The sequence below is a fragment of the Pistacia vera genome, unplaced genomic scaffold (genome assembly GCF_008641045.1).
Source record: "Pistacia vera cultivar Batoury unplaced genomic scaffold, PisVer_v2 Contig622, whole genome shotgun sequence".
Lineage (NCBI taxonomy): Eukaryota > Viridiplantae > Streptophyta > Magnoliopsida > Sapindales > Anacardiaceae > Pistacia > Pistacia vera.
Window position 1 is genome coordinate 219571 of NW_022196471.1, and position 16584 is coordinate 236154.

A 16584-nucleotide genomic window follows, 5' to 3' on the forward strand; every position below is an offset into this window, starting at 1 on the left:
CTCAACGAATAAAAATCCTAACTAGATGAGTATTCACTGTACATTTTAACATTTGTTCTATATATCTTACTATGAATTAAAAAACATAGTTTTTTTTTTTTTTTTAATTTTCTCTACACATTTTAACTTTTCCTTCTATATATTACTCATGAAATTTGGTTGTTGTTTCCTAGATGTTGCATTGAATTTGCTTAAAGAAAACCCTAGTTTACCCACCGTTGATTTATCCAACCATCCGTACATTTGGGATACAGCATTGTATAACTTGGCTCGAACACCCCTGATGTCTCGTGACTCTGCATATCAAATTCAGCAAGGAATTTTGAAGAGATGCTTCAACCTATGTTAGTCTCTCTTTTCTTTAACACCTTTAAGTATATGCCTCGATTATATATATATATATATATGAAATCATTTTGTTAAATGTCTTTTTGCAGTTGTTTTAGACAATTGTGCTTTAAAATTAGTTTATGAAACTACTAAACTAGTGACTAATATGATATTATCCCTTTCCTTTTCTGTTAATTTTGTGTTATACGATGCTTATTTGTCGATTAAAAGCAGCAGGATATTCTCAAATGTTCGTCTTTATAATATTATTACCTTCAGCATGCCTAGATTAATTTCAACACTTTTAGCACAACTTGATACTGATAAAAAATTTAGCACTTAAACCTAATCTAACTATTTTCTTTTGTAAAACGAAAGATGATGTATGTCTTTAAACAGGTTTCGCAGTTTTTCTACATGGCACGTCTCGGGTATCCGAGTCTTGTGGGAGCACCCGGATCCTACGGGATGAGGAAATTCGGGACGGGTTGTGTCATACCCTCTCCACGTTGCAGTTAAGGAAAACTACTATAGTTGTCTCCGTGAACTAGTAGATTTAATGCAAAGCGACGAACTTGCTATTGAAAATCGTAGTGGCAATACTGCTTTTTTTATTGCTGCTGCAATGGGAAGGGTGAGACATGCTGAACTTATGTTTGAAAAGAATGAAAAATTACCAAGTATCCGTGGAGAAAAGGAAATGCTACCAATTCACATTGCAGCTCAGGGCGGCCATGAAAGGATGGTGGAGTTTCTTTATAAAGTCCAAGGACCCCTGGAAGAAATGGATAGTAACAAATTTTTTGGTAAGCACCCAATTTTTCTAATATTCTAATTGCTTATTTACTTATTTACTTGATCATATTAGTTTTATTAGTTTTATTATGATGCTTTTATAAATTATAATAAAAAAAAAAACTATTTTATTTGTGTTATAGTTTTTATTAAATTAATATAATATAAGGTATTTACCTAGAGTTTTGATTTAATAATAAAAGTCCTCTTGATGTATGAAATAATACAAAACCGGCCCATTGCCTATTATTTTAGTTTATAATAGCCATTAGAATACTAATTATATTGATAATATATGATTAAACATGCATGGTTACATGCAAGAAATTAAGTGTAGGAGACCTGATCACAAAGTTGATATGTTGACGTGATGCGTAAAATAGATTATAAAGAGTAGGAAAATGCTATGCAAGATGAGTTAGAATCTAACAAGAAAAATAAGGTTTGGTACTTAGTTTGTTTACCTCAGGATAGAAAACCCATAGGTTGTAAATGGATACTGAAAAAGAAATTGAAGGTAGATTGTAACCTAAACAGATGGAAGGCAAGGCTAGTTTCCAAAGGCTATACATAAAAATTTGGAATCGACTTTGTTGATACTTATTCCCTAGGGCTAAATTTACATCAATAAGAATACTCATGTTAGTAGTTACAAGAATGAATTTTGAGCTACACTAATTAGATGTCACAACCATAAGGTTTTGTGATTAAAGGACATGAAAACAAAGTCTACAAGTTAAGAAATCTTTGTATGAACTCAAACAGTCATCTAAGATTAGTATTTGAAATTCCACCAAGTTATCCTTGCATTAAGGAACAACGTGAGTCCATTAGATCATTGTCTATATAGTTGGAAGTTGCCAATATAAATTAGCTATGCATATGACATAAAATTGGTTGGAAATTGCATAGATATGATTAATTAGACTAAATCATATCAAGGTTCAAAATTTGAAAAGAAAGATATGGGCAAGCATCTTATGTCCTAGGAATTAAAATTGTTAGAGACAAGAATTCAAAGATGTTATATTTAGACCAAAAAAATTATCTAGATTAGGTATTCAAGCGGTTTAATATGATAAATTGTAAACCATTAAGACAACAATTCTCACTAAGGGTCTGCTTGAGAGTTTTATGGTAGCGATTATGAGGGTAAACCATTATAGCTGTTTTGAGAGTAAACCACTGTAGCGGTTTTGTCCTGAAGATGAGAATGAAGTTAATGGAATGAAATAAAATAGTTTAAATATGCATGTATGTACGCATGTTACTAGATCGTGAAATCCATTAAAAGTTAATTAGATAGAAAAAAGACCCCCTATTAGAAAGTATTTTATAAATACCAAAATTAAGAATAAAATTAAATATTTAATTGTTGTTTTTACTTAAAAAATAAATAAATTTGGAGAACTTATAATAATTTAATTTATTACATTTTAGGATAGTTTTTTTTTATTTACTTTATATATTTCATAAACCACTCTTATAATATTAATTAGTTTAAGAATTTTTTACTTTGTTAATCACTCTTCTAAACGTTAATTAGTACAATTTGAACATGGTTCATCAACTAATTTATATTTTATAAAGGTTATATTTGGTAAAAGTAAGTAAATAAAGTAAAACTAAAAATTACAAATTTTACCAATGGGCTTATTGAATAAATGGACCTAAAGAGTATAAATTTTATTAAAGTACAAGTGGCCTCTCTGTTTCTATAAATTAATTTTGTATGGACATATAGTTCATATAGTACAATTTGAACATGGTTCATCAGGTTAATGTTTTACACATATACAAAGTTAGATTCTCAACAATAGATCTTAAGTTATGTACTCATGATGTGTTAACGTTACATTAAAATAGTTTCTTATGTTCAATATATTATTCTATTAATTTATATAAAAACCACTTTCAATGAATCAATTTTTATTTGTAAAACTTGCTCTTGTCTTGTTTACAGATTGCTTGAGGATAAAAGAATACATAAAAAAAATGTATAGAGCTGCATTGAGGAATGACTGGAACACAACTATTAGAGATGTTTTTAAGAAAGATCCAGAGAATATTCCACTGTATTTAACTGCTAGGATTTCAGACAACCATGATATGGCTCTCCACATTGCAGTTGCGGCAGATTCTACTATGTTTGTTCAAGAACTGGTAAATAAGATGGAAAAAAAAGATTTGGCTATTCAAAATTGTGATGGATGTACTGCTTTTTTCTTGCTGCTGCATCTGGAAGGGTGGAACCTGTCAAGCTGATGTTTGGGAAGAATATAGAGTTACCAAGTATCCGTGGACATGACGAGATGTTACCAATTCAAATAACAACTCAGGGCGACTATAAAGAGATGGTGACGTACCTTTATGGAGTCACTAAAGATAAATTAACAGAAGATGATCTCATCGAATTGCTTCCTAATCTGATCGCTAGAGTTGATTTGTTTGGTAAGCATGTCCTGATATCTGGGTTAATTGCACATTCACTTGATAATCTTTACTTTTGATTGAACTAATTTAACTACGTAGGTTTTAATTGAAATTATATGTCATTCACATATGATTAATTAAACTAAATTAAGGATATCTATATATAAACCCAAGATATTACTTTCCATAACCAATATTACTATTAATACCAAATTGTACAAAAATTATTAATAAGAAAAATCGTTACCTGTTAATTAAATAAAATAATTTTGTTTTGTTTTGTTTTTGTTATCATAGTAAAAGAAAAACGACAGAAATTAGTAATAAATTAATTCAATCACTGTAGGAGTGTGTGCCTGTTAAAATCCTAGTTTATGGTGGTACTGAATACTTGGTCAAACGCACAACAAATAGGTTTAATATAAAACATTTAAGAAATTAACAAAAAAAGAGAGAGAAGACGCATAAGATTTATGTGGTTTAAAAATATGTTTATATCCACAGGGTACAATATAGAAATATTATCTTCACTAGAATATAAAATATCAAGGATTATGTTAATTTCTCAAACCTAATAACTACTCAAAACCTTTGAATGGATTACATTCCAAAAGATTCAATGCATCACTTATTTAAGGTATTCTAATCCTAAAACAATTCTTGGAGCTACCAAAGTCCTTAACGAATAAAAATCCTAACTAGATATGTATTCACTGTACATTTTAACATTTGTTCTATATATCTTACTATAAATTAAAAAAACCTTATTTATTTTTATTTTTTCCTCTACACATTTTAACTTTTCCTTGTATGTATTACTCATGATATTTGGTGGTTGTTTCCTAGATGTTGCATTGAATTTGCTTGATGAATACCGTAGTTTAGCCACCAAGAGTTTGATGGGGAGGACAGCGTTGCATGTCTTGGCTGGAGCACCCATGATGTCTCGTGACTCTGCAAATCAAATTCAGCAAGGAATTTTGAAGAGATGCTTCAACCTATGTTAGTCTCCCTTTTCTTTAACAACTTTAAGTATATGCCTTGATTATTCATATTTCATGCTGCTTATTTGTATATGAAATTAGTTTGTTAAATGTCTTGTTGTAGTTGTTTTAGAAAATTGTGTTTAAAAATTAGTTTATGAAACTTCGAACTAGTGACTAATATGATATTATCCCTTTCCTTTTCTGTTAATTTTGTGTTATACGATGCTTATTTGTTGATTAAAATCAGTAGGATATTCTGAAAGAGTTCGTCTTTTATAATTTTATTACCTTCAACATGCCTAGATTAATTTCAACACTTTCAGCACAATTTGATACTGATAAAAAATTTAGCACTTAAACCAGATAGGTTCAATTTTATCCTTTTGAAATTTAAATCAAATGCCTAATTAATCATAGTTTAATTATATATAGTTAATTACGGTTAGAAACATTCTTCCTGCATGCATAAATGAATGATTCCCTGCTTCCATGTAAAAAGTGGCTACTATTGATGCTTAACAGTACAGTTAAGTCCTCAACTTGTTAGGTATTTGTGCAATCAAATTATTGTTTTAGTTTTAAAGATTGGTCATATTTGAAAGAAATAGAGAAGCAACAGGAACAAAATAATAATAGTAAAACAAAACAAACAGTAAACAAAGAAATTATACGCGCGATTTACCCTGGTTCACCCAATGTGGACTATGTCCAGCTGAGTCAATATTATTGAAATATGCCTCACCTCTCTCGTTTACAATGAATGAATTGCTCTCACACTCATAACAAGAGAAAAGTATGTTTATATACTAGGTTTAAGAGATTAAACCTAGTTTTACATGGATTCCTATTCCTAAGCCCAACCCAAAAAAGAATTAATAACTTAAAAGAAATCCTACAGCGGTTATACATGGAAAAGCCCAAAACCGCCTACGGGCTCGGGGGCGCTGCCCCCGCCCGCTGATTGGGCAGCGAGACCCCCAAATGCGTCTCCGTTACCCATTAATGCTGAAGTAGTCGACAACTCCAACAATATTTATGTGAGTTAACTAAAACATTTTCTTAAAAGCTATATTATAATCAGGGATAGAGCCACTATGGGCTAAGTGGAGGTTAAGTGAGGTTGGTCTGATGGTCAAGGAGGTTTGAACTTAAAACTCGAAAAAAAAGAGCAAACCTCCTCCTTGACCATCAGACCAACCTCTTGGTTAAAAGAAATCAAGTTTTTAGGGATAATAGTATTTGATATTTCTTAGCTTGTCCCCACTGAGACAAAATTCTGACTCTATTGATAATATTGGATTATTAATAAATATATAATGACTTGCATGCATATAATATGATAAAATTTATTTATTTATTTAAATATTTTTTTTTCATACAACAATATAATTAAATTTTCTCTTTGTTAACCTTCAAACTCAAAAAATAATTCATAATTCTTATATGATAACCTGTATCAAACTTGCAGTTTCCGGCAGCAAGAAGTTGCCCCATGAAAAGCTACCCTCGAAGGCACTTAAACTAGCCAAACTCCTTCTAGACAAAGTAGATTGTCGTGACAACAGGATTCAGTACGTAATAAAGGTTGCTGTGGAAGAAGAAAACATCGAATTTTTAAGTTTAATTATTTGTGATTATCCCGAGTTGATATGCAAAATTGACAGAGATACATGTGGCAAAACAAGAAGAATGGTCTGACGGTACCGGCCCACCCCAGGTGCGAGACGCCGTTTGGCATTGTCCTAAGCTCATTCAAAGGCTTTACATATATATATATATATATTACGAAATTAATTTGTTTATTAAATAATTTTATATCAAATAAACAAACAAATATCAACAGAAATTCATCTGCCTTAAAAATATTGTTATTTGGCTCTCTCATTTGTTATTTTGGAGTATATATTTTTTTTAATTTTATTATAAAATTGTAAATAAAAGGATTATTAATTTGGATAGAACCTTCAAATGGATGCCTCTTTTTGTTGGGACTTCAGCTTTATGCATATGATGACCAAGTTGAAGCCTTTTCTTCAAACATTTTTAAGAAGCAAAGTCAATAAATCCAAACTAGAAATGAAACCAAGTTCATTTAGAAACCATCTAATTTTTATATTTTTCATAAATAAATTTTTATTTATCATTTTTTTCCTTTAACTTTTCACCAATTTAACCATTCTACAAAGTGAGAAGTGAAATGAACATAATCTTGATAATGTATAAAGTTGACAAGACTACTCCATTTTATGTTCTTTTAAGGCATGACAATCTACTATTTTTTTTTTTTTTTTTTTTTTTTCTCGTTTTGCGAAGCCAACTTGAAAACTAGAGTCTCTACCAACCTTTGACCATGCAGGTAGTCATGAGAAGAATCCATCCTCAAACCAAAGACATAACCGCTGATGGGTAGACATAACCGTCTTAAAAAATTTATATTACTTTTATAGCCAAAGCAACAGAAAAAGGGAGCTTCCCCGTTAATGCCTCTTCAGAACTTTTAGAATTTGTTAACAATAATTTTCAAATAACGTAATTTATATCCCAAAAATGAACAATCCTCTCAATTTTGTTCAAGCAATTGTGGATGCAAAAATCTACCGTCATGAAAATAGATTCTGATCCTGTGAGGTTGAGGACACTGACAATCCGCTGGACTTGCACACATGAAAGGGCAAGCGTGAAGCTTCCGGAAAACACCGGAATAGTGTTTGCCATAGGCACTCCAACACTCAAGTCAGTGAGGCTGAAAGAGATTATTTGATAAAAATTAAGGAGATGAAGAATTACTAGGAGTCTTGTCGGAGGCTTGGACTATGGTGGAGGCGTCGGGTTCTTGGGAGCAAGAACTTAGGAGTAAATAGATGGTTTTGAGTAGTGTAGATTGACTATGGGAGATTACCCCCTAATGAGAGGGCAAGCCTTTGTTTTTATAGTGAACCCAAGGGGTTGGAATCTTAGTAGGACACTAAGTCCTATTTTGGGAGATAATCCCTATCATGAAAGAGATATGATTTCTTGAACTTATCAGATTAAGTTTAATAGTTTAAATAAGATTTGGAATCTTAGTAGGACACTAAGTCCTATTTTGGGAGATAATCCCTATCATGAAAGAGATATGATTTCTTGAACTTATCAGATTAAGTTTAATAGTTTGAGTAAAATTTGGAATCTTAGTAGAAGAGGAAATAGAATGGGATTTTGATTTCCTATTTATAGACTATTGTAGGCTAATGGGCTGAAACCCAGTTTAGCTTAACTTATAGGATAATCCAACTCATAGAGTGAGTACTTCACAAGGTGATTTTAAGCGTAGGCCCAATCAGGATTGGGTTGAGGCCTTGGGTCATGACATGTTTATTTCGTTATTGGGTCTCGTTAAGCCTAAGACGATTTTTTGCCCTAACAGTTATCCTGCCACTCTGTAAGTTAAAGAGTATTTAGCTTAAAGAGTGGATTTAATCGAATGAGTGTAGATTGAGCGGATTAGTGATAGCAGCTCGTTAGGTCGGATGGATCGTTGTGTGGTTTGGGTCGATAACTTGTCGATTTGAGATGCAAGTCCTTTAATCGATCTAGGCCGATTGAATGTGTAAATTCATGAATCGGGCAAGGCCAATTGGAGGTGTAAACTCATGAATTGGGCTGGGCTGATCGAAGGTGTGAAAACTCAAGAATCGAACAGGGTCGATCGAAGGTGTAAAATCAAGAATCGGGCGGGGCCGATCGAAGGTGTAAACTCGTGAATCGGGCAAGGCCGATCCGAAGGTGTAAACTCGTGAATCGGGCAGGACTGATTCGAAGGTGTAAACTCATGAATCGGGCAGGGCCGATTTGAAGGTGTAAACTCGTGAATCGGGCAAGGCCGATTCGAAGGTGTAAATCCGTGAATCTAGCAGGGCTAATCTGAAGGTGTAAATCCGTGGATCAGGCAGGGCCGATCCGAAGGTGTAAATCCGTGCATCGATCAGGGTCGATCCGAAGGTGTAAATTCGTGGATCGGGCAGGGTCGATCCGAAGGTGTAAATCCGTGGATCGAGTAGGGTCGATCCGAAGGTGTAAATCCGTGGATCGGACAGGGCCGATCCGAAGGTGTAAATCTGTTAATCGAGTAGGGTCGATCTGAATGTGTAAATCCGTGGATCAGGCAGGGCTGATCCGAAGGTGTAAATCCGTGAATCGAGTAGGGTCGATCCGAAGGTACAAATCCGTAGATCGAGCAGGGTCGATCCAAAGGTGTAAATCCATGGATTGGGCAGGGCCGATCCGAAGGTGTAGATCCGTGGATTGAGCAGCGTCAATCCGAACGTGTAAATCCGTGGATCTAGCAGGGTCAATCCGAATGTGTAAATTTGTGGATCGAGCAAGGCCGATCCGAAGGTGTAGATTCATGGATTGAGCAGGGTCAATCTGAAGGTGTAAATCCGTGGATCAAGCAGGGTCGATCCAAAAGTGTAAATCCGTAGATTGAGCAGGGTCAATCTGAAGGTGTAAATCTATAGATAAAGTAGGGTTGATCCGAAGGTGTAAATCTGTGGATCAAGTAAGGCCGATTCGAAGGTGTAGATCCGTGGATTGAGCAGGGTCAATCCGAAGGTGTAAATCTATGGATCGAGCAGGGTCGATCCGAAGGTGTAAATCCATGGATAGGGCAAGGTCGATCTAAAGGTGTAGATCCGTGGATTGAGCAGGGTCAATCTGAAGGTGTAAATCCGTGGATCGAGCATGGTCGATCCGAATAAATCTGTAGATTGAGCAGGGTCAATCTGAAGGTGTAAATCCGTGGATCGAGCAAGGTCGATCCGAATGTATGAATCCGTGGATTGGGCAGGGCCGATCTAAAGGTGTAGATCCATGGATTGAGTAGGGTCAATCCGAAAGTGTAAATCCGTGGATTGAGCAGGGTCGATCCGAAGGTGTAAATCCATGGGTCGGGCAGGGCCGATCCGAAGGTGTAGATTCGTGGATTGAGCAGGGTCGATCCGAAGGTATAAATCAGTGGATCGGGCAGGGCCAATCCGAAGGTGTAGATCCATGGATTGAGTAGAGTCAATCCGAAGGTGTAAATCCGTGGATCGAGCAGGGTCGATCCGAAGGTGTAAATCTGTGGATCGGGTAGGGCCGATCCGAAGGTGTAGATCCGTGGATTGAGTAGGGTCAATCCGAAGGTTTATGCCAAGTGGAGCTTGTATGGAGCTTGCAGTCGAGGCGGCGTGACCGACTTGTAGTTGAAACCTTTAAGAGCTATGTGGCCGAGTCGACGTGACCGACTTTGTTGTTGAAAACATTTGATTGAAGCTGGAGCAGTGACATGGATGATATGCATGTTTTAAGCAAATAGTTGAATGGAGAGTTAATATGCATGATGTGCATGTGTTATGGACTGAATAAAGAGTGAGCTCAATGGAAAAATGGGTTGCATGTATTTAAGTAATGGGCCGAATAGAGAAAGATTTAACCAAATAGAGTGGTAGTTAAAAGGAGATAATGACACATACCTTTCCCCTTCAAGTGTTGCCACTTGTGCTTTCTGAACCGAGTGGAGTATTTGATTTGACTTTTGAGGAGGTGATACGAAAATACCATTACTCTACAGGCGAGTGGCTCTTTAGATGCATCGAATCAGTCGTACTCGAGCAAGAGTTGTATGAGGGTGAGCTTGGACAGACCCACTTGGCAAAGCTCATGCAGCAAGAATGAAGAAATAACCCCAACCCTGAATGAAGATGTTCCAGAGAGAGGTAAAGTCGTAGTCCCAGTCGAGCCGAGTGACGACTTTTATAGTTGTTACTTGGGCGTACTTTTGCCACATTGGGTGATTGAGTATGTGTCGAATGGAGTTATCTGGACTTGTATAAATAATTTGAGGGATTATATCCTTGTTCTGAGGTAGCTTAGAATCCACTTGGCTCAGCCCACTATATCGTGTGGGGAAGGTGTGCTGACTGCCGAGTCAAATGAAGTTGACTAGGAGAACCACTTTCGATTTTTAATTTCTCCCACTCGGTTGGCTGAGCCGAGTGGAGAGAGTTCTTGTTGTTGTGTGATCAAAGCCGCATGGAGACATAACTGAGTGGGAGTTGCAGGGCCAATTGAGATGAATATTAACTTGTTGCCCGCTTGGCGGACCGATCCGAGTGAAGCCATTGTGCATTCTGCAAAGCGAATTAGATTTCCAAAGAATTCAAAATAAAACTATGATCAAAGCATGTGAGCACAAATATGGAATACAGTAATGCTACCCTTACATCATGTTTTTACACAATCCTCTTACTTTATGATGTGGCAGCTGACATGGCGTTGCCACCTCATTTGACACATCAGCAAATTGCCACCTCACTTTCCCAAATGTATTTCTTTTTTAAATTTTAGTAACCCATTTTTCCCCAAATTCAAATCTCCTCCCAAAATTCATCTGCCCTAAATTTGCAAACCAAACAATAATCCTAACCCATTTAGCCCCCACCACCTAAAACCTCGCGAGTCGCTGCTATCGTCGCAACTTTGCCAGAGTTGCTGCTGCTGTTGCAACTTCGCCAGAGTAACTTGTAGATATTTATCTGGATGGCAAAAGGAGTAAGCTAGCAAAGACAAAACTTTGTGTCACATTCTCAAACAAAGGAGCGAAGATATCCAATACACAACCGCCATGTCTAACCAGGTAGAGATGGAAAGTAAAAGATGGGCAGGATTCTATTCTCTTTATTTTTTTATTTAGTGGATCATGCCTATCAAAGTTGATATTAGAAATAATGTATAATATATTTATAGCTTATTCTCATTCCATAACATTATCGAATTTAATACTTTTCATAAAATAATATTGCTGAACCTTGTGATTCGTGGATCGTATAGGAGTTGATAGCATGACCCTGGTTTTTGGTTTATTTTCTGTTGAAAATCATCTCCAGGAAAAATCTTGTCCAGATACTTTATCCTCAGTAATGGACGCATCCAATATCTGCACTATATATGGAACAAGCAGAAGCAGTCAAATGGCATTAAGAGCTCACAGATGTATCAGACCAGCAAATCGAAACAAAAGAAATAAATATGAAGTGAAAATTTATTTAAATAGTAATGAACTTTCTCTGGAAAACATTACAACTGGGGGAACCTCATTATCAATTGTTATTGTGATTCAAGCAGCAAAAACTTGGTGCTTGGAATTAGTATAACACGGTGCGTAGTCCATAAAGAGAGTGAAAGAAGTATAAACGGGAAGGTCTTCAGAACAAGCTGCCGTCGCAAATCAGAGCTCACTACTTCAAAATCACACTCTCAATTCAGAGCCGGAGACTTTATAGCATTTATTGTAATTTGAGTTTGCTTTTCTATATTTTCTCCTAAATAAAATATGCATGTTTATGATTAATCATGTGTAATGCACTCTCATTTTGTTAGTGTTTGGCTTGATATACTGGAAGCTTTGTTGGTCATTGTTTTCGCTAGTTTTGATTATTTTACTCTTGCTTCTAATTTAGCTCATAGCTGGCTAATAGGATGAAGTTTCGGTCAATGCATGTATGTTTGCATGTTGATTTCTTTATTTAATTTAGATTTGTGTTATGGTTTCTTTAAATGATATACAAAATTATTTCTGCAAACAAGTCTAAATGGCAATGTGGTTATTGAAGGTCAGTTTTGGTTGCTGAAAATCCAATTTTGAAGTTGTGTTGTGGTTATATGGGACTTTAATTCTGTTCTCTTCAACTCACTTGCAGTGCTTTCAAACAAATGTCTGATTTTTGAACCTGATTCATCTTCACACGATTGGAGCTCCCTATACATGGTCTAATGGTTGGAGAACCCATGATCATATTGAACTTCGGTTGGACAGAGATTGCTGAAGTCATTTTTGGTTATTAAAGGATGTTGCTGCAGAGAAGATTTAGCTAATGCAGAGAATGTTGCTGTAAAGAAGTTAAGCTAATGCAGAATAGATTTTTTTTGTTTTAAGATGCTGTATTACTGAAAACTGGAAAAGTTAGAAGATGTTTAGTTTGAGGAGGAATGTTAGAATAAAAATGTAAATGAGAGTTAATTAGTCTTATAAAAGCCTCCCTCTGTATCAGTTTTATTTACTTAATGAAAATCAATTCTTGTTTTTCTCTTTATAAGTTTTTCTTTGTTTGTACCCCACGAAGCATAAGAGATAGCCACAAGAAGGTTAGAGACAACCATGATGGCCTGATATTTTTGTGGATATACTGACTGCTTGGGAATGGTATCATTTTGGAATGTTCTTCATCAATTTTGCCAAAGAAAATAGTTTCTATTAATCTGTTAGTGTATGCATTGTTGCTTTAGATTACTGCATTTTATGCAGAGTCCATAATTTTTGTGCAACAGGTGCAGATTGGTAGGAGCTGGAAATGAAGCATGGGCAAGTTGTAGTTTTTGCATTGTGCAGATTGAGCAGGTGTGAGAGGTTGCAGTTTGTTTCTGCAGTTTCCAAGAGTCTTGGGCAGTATGTGCAGGGTGGTGTGTGCTAGAATTGAAGTAGTGATCTGGACAGTGGTTTGTATGGAGCTGCAGCATGATTGCTGCATTTTCTGCAGTTTCTGGCTGGAGTCTTCAGTTTGGTTGTCTTGTGTTTGTGTTGCTTTTGTATATCCTTGCTTGGTTTTGTTTCTTTTTGTGTAGTTTGGTCCCTTGTATTTTATCACAAGTTTCACTCTTTAGGGGAGATTACCCTAATTTTAATGATTCAGTTGTAATTTATTCCCAGATTGCTTGTAATGAATGAAATTGAGGCTTTATGATAATGTATAAATTTCATTATTATCTGTATAAATGCACATATTATTATGCATGGATGGTAATGTAGACCAATGTTGTCTTCTGGATCAAAAACAGACAGTTGTGTCAATTAGTATATAACCTTTTTTTTTTTTTAGGTAACTTGTAATTTTATACAAAGATTAAAGAATATCCTACAAGATAAAAAAAAAAAAAAACCTAAGTTGCATGCCCTTACTTACAAGAGAGGGATGAAACAAACAATCAGAGACAAAGGAAAACTAGGATGCACAACCCTATAGACGCCCAATCAAGCCCTAAGAGCAAAATAAAAACCAGCCAGGGGCACCTAAGCACAACATCCCTTAATAGGCCCTAACAGCAGCAAAAAAAAGCCCCAACAGTAGTACCCGCAACAGCAGTTGAAAGACCACCAGCAACAGCAGTAACAAAAAGTCCCAGCAGCAGCAGTGAAAAACAACCCAAGAGCAGTAGCAAAAGCCCCCAGCAGCAGCAAAACAAAACCCCACCAACGACAACCCCAAAAAACAGAAAAAAGAACACAAATGTTCTTTCCCCTTACATGAATGTTGCAAATATTACACAATCATTAGATTCCAAAAGTATGTGTACATATTTAACCAAAAAATGATATAAGCAAAATAATAGTATGTATATATATTTAACCGGCAAATGATACAAGCAAAATACTCCTATTGGGTCCTAAAATGGGGGAAGGATTAAAATAAAATAACCCACATACTCCATGGGATCGAGGACAACAGCCACACAACCCACAGCCCAAGCAACAGCCCTGAAATTGACACCACAAGCAGCAGCCACGAAATCCACACCCCAAGCAGTAGCCACACAACCAACACCCCAAATCGATTTTGGATGGCCGCCGGATTCCGTGGGAACAAGCTGTGATCAGAGATTGAGCTAGATTTTCAAAGTTGACAGGATTTTTTGGAGTAATTTTTGGGTTTCTTAGTTTCGGGAGATATGAAACTGATTTAGAGAAATTAGTGTTTGAAATTTTAGGTGAAAATTTGGGTTTTTTGCAGATTTTTTTTTTTTTTTTAAAATTTGGAGGGAAGTGACGTGGTATCTTGATGATGTGACAACTAAGGTGGCATATGCCACATAGGATGCCACATCGTGGAGTAAAAAAAATGGTGTAAGTACTTGTGTAAATGTAGCATTATTGAAAACCAATAGAGGGCACTTGGTAGTTTTAAAAGAAATCGCATCACTCGTCGAGACTTAAACGATCTCTCACAGAGCAGATGAAACTAACCCATTGAAAATAATCTGCCTTAAAAATTCCATATTTCGCTTATTCGGCAACCCTTTCAAAGACTGTCACTACATGCGATATGCAATCTAACAGCACTTACATTGGCTCATTCATTATGAACTTTCTACCCTACTCGCCACGACTAATTTGGATTGACAATTAAAGAAACATATAAAATTGAAAACTATATTTCTTCAATAATGCAACCGACAACAAACAAAACTGTAACTGCCACTGGCATTCTGTAATTTAACCTCTACTGTTTTAGTTTCTATTCAACTATACAACTAAAAATAAGTACTAACAAAGAGATCAGCCGGTGTGGACACTTTGCCAGGCTAATGTAGCCTATCATTTTGTTTTTCTATTGTCAGTAAATAGACTTCAAAAATTTTAAGGCACAAAAATAAAGTATACGGTATAAATAGACCAGTTACTGAAATCAGATTACCCGGTTTTTGTCCTTAAATAGTATTCGCCAACAGACAAGAACACATGTTTTCCCAACACCAGTTCTGCAGCAGGCTGATTTTCAATGCAATTAACCATTATCTGCAAAAAGATATGGGAAGATGGGGTATTTTATGTTAGCGAGGTGAGTATTTTATGTTACTATACACTATCTTCATGAAATGGAATTTTTATAAGATTAGCTTTTCATGGAACGCGTTACTGAAGAGAAATTAAGTGAAAGATGATGCAAACCTTGCCATTTCCATGTTGAAAATCGGACTTCAAATTGGAATGATCCCTTGATAACAAGTAAATTTGCACGCCTTGCAGGAACTTTCTGTTTCCTGAAAGTATGGAATATCATTCTTTAAGTCAAGAGCACCACAAACCTATTCATGCCCACACAGACACCATTGGAGAGAGAACTAACCTGAGTATAATGCAAGAATAGCATCTGAATCAAACGCTAGAGCAGGTCTCGCTAAGCTGATCTTAAACGACATTTTAGACATCCCATGGAAACTCTCCTCACCAAGGATGACCTGCATTTTCTACGAAAGTATTTATGATGAACTGGTAAATAATATTTGGCAGGTCTTTGAACTTGGCAATTATACAAATTTGAGTCAAATCAAGTATGTTCTGTCAAATAAATTAAGGCCTAGGTTAAACCAAAACATGACAAGATACAACCCACGTAACTTGTTTACATATTTTGGCCACTTAACTGTTTCCAAAAATTCAACTTGTTGGTACAAATTAAACCCACTCAACCTTTTTATACAAATCCAACCCCATCCAACCCATTTATACATTTTATATACAGAAGATCAGCATACGTAGATACAACTTCAGCACACTTCATCCATGTCCAATCTACTGCACTATTTCTTCATGATTGTATGTATATTGATAATATACATACAATTTTAATGAAAAGAAATTAATACAAAATTTTACCACAAAAATTCCATTGATTGAAGTTACAATGATATCCTCCACTTTTCCACCATAATAATTTACCTAGATATCAAACTAGTCATAAATGATTATCCATGTCAACAAATAAGTTGGTATTATGAGATAGGTTCAACCCGAACAAAACAAATTTATTTAACGAAATTGACACAACCCATTACACAAAAAAAGGAATAAGTCAACCCTAACAAACATAATCCTTTTAAACATAGAACGGTTCATTGGCTCCTTAAAATCCATGAAAATTCCAAAAGCATGAATGACTTCCTAGAACGATGTCATTCTTCTAATGATAGATTTTTTAATAGGAACGGTCGTATAACGTGATCATTCTTCTTGAAACACTTGTACTTCAACTTGATCTTTAAAGCCCCGTCTTTAGGATTTGTTAAGAGCACAAAATCACTTGAATTTGAATACTTTGACTTTTGACTTAATTGGAATGGTCATGCAGCTTGATCATGCCATTGCGAGCAACTTAACATGATTTTGGGCAGAGGCATGAAGGATCTCATGGAACAAGGTCGTACTGTGAGAAATGTTCATCTAGGTAGCTTTATGAAACTAAGA

General features: G+C 35.4%; 2 protein-coding genes across 2 annotated transcripts; one reads left to right on the forward strand and one right to left on the reverse strand.

Moving 5' to 3' along the window:
* The first annotated feature begins 743 nt into the window (after positions 1–743).
* On the forward strand, positions 744–6268 carry LOC116110977. Its single transcript, XM_031397186.1, has 4 exons — positions 744–1136; positions 3089–3576; positions 4405–4560; positions 6013–6268. The coding sequence occupies exons 2-4, from the start codon at positions 3336–3338 to the stop codon at positions 6240–6242; spliced, it is 627 nt and encodes a 208-aa protein (XP_031253046.1). The 5' UTR covers positions 744–1136; positions 3089–3335; the 3' UTR covers positions 6243–6268.
* An 8636-nt stretch (positions 6269–14904) lies between these two features.
* LOC116110978 (isoleucine--tRNA ligase, cytoplasmic-like) lies at positions 14905–15578 on the reverse strand. The gene is made up of 3 exons (XM_031397187.1): positions 15467–15578; positions 15289–15380; positions 14905–15135 (listed from the first exon to the last, which is right to left on the reverse strand). The coding sequence occupies exons 1-3, from the start codon at positions 15546–15548 to the stop codon at positions 15031–15033; spliced, it is 279 nt and encodes a 92-aa protein (XP_031253047.1). The 5' UTR covers positions 15549–15578; the 3' UTR covers positions 14905–15030.
* Between the last annotated feature and the right edge of the window lie 1006 nt (positions 15579–16584).

What these genes read in the sequence shown, in the direction of transcription:
- LOC116110977 (XM_031397186.1), top strand. Translation starts at nt 3,336, where the DNA reads ATGTACTGCTTTTTTCTTGCTGCTGCATCTGGAAGGGTGGAACCTGTC. An exon ending in CGCTAGAGTTGATTTGTTTG is followed by an intron (nt 3,577 to 4,404) that starts GTAAGCATGTCC and finishes GTTGTTTCCTAG; the next exon opens with ATGTTGCATTGAATTTGCTT. An exon ending in GAAGAGATGCTTCAACCTAT is followed by an intron (nt 4,561 to 6,012) that starts GTTAGTCTCCCT and finishes TCAAACTTGCAG; the next exon opens with TTTCCGGCAGCAAGAAGTTG.
- LOC116110978 (XM_031397187.1), bottom strand. Translation starts at nt 15,548, where the DNA reads ATGTCTAAAATGTCGTTTAAGATCAGCTTAGCGAGACCTGCTCTAGCG. An exon ending in TATTCTTGCATTATACTCAG is followed by an intron (nt 15,381 to 15,466) that starts GTTAGTTCTCTC and finishes CCATACTTTCAG; the next exon opens with GAAACAGAAAGTTCCTGCAA. An exon ending in TTCAACATGGAAATGGCAAG is followed by an intron (nt 15,136 to 15,288) that starts GTTTGCATCATC and finishes ATCTTTTTGCAG; the next exon opens with ATAATGGTTAATTGCATTGA.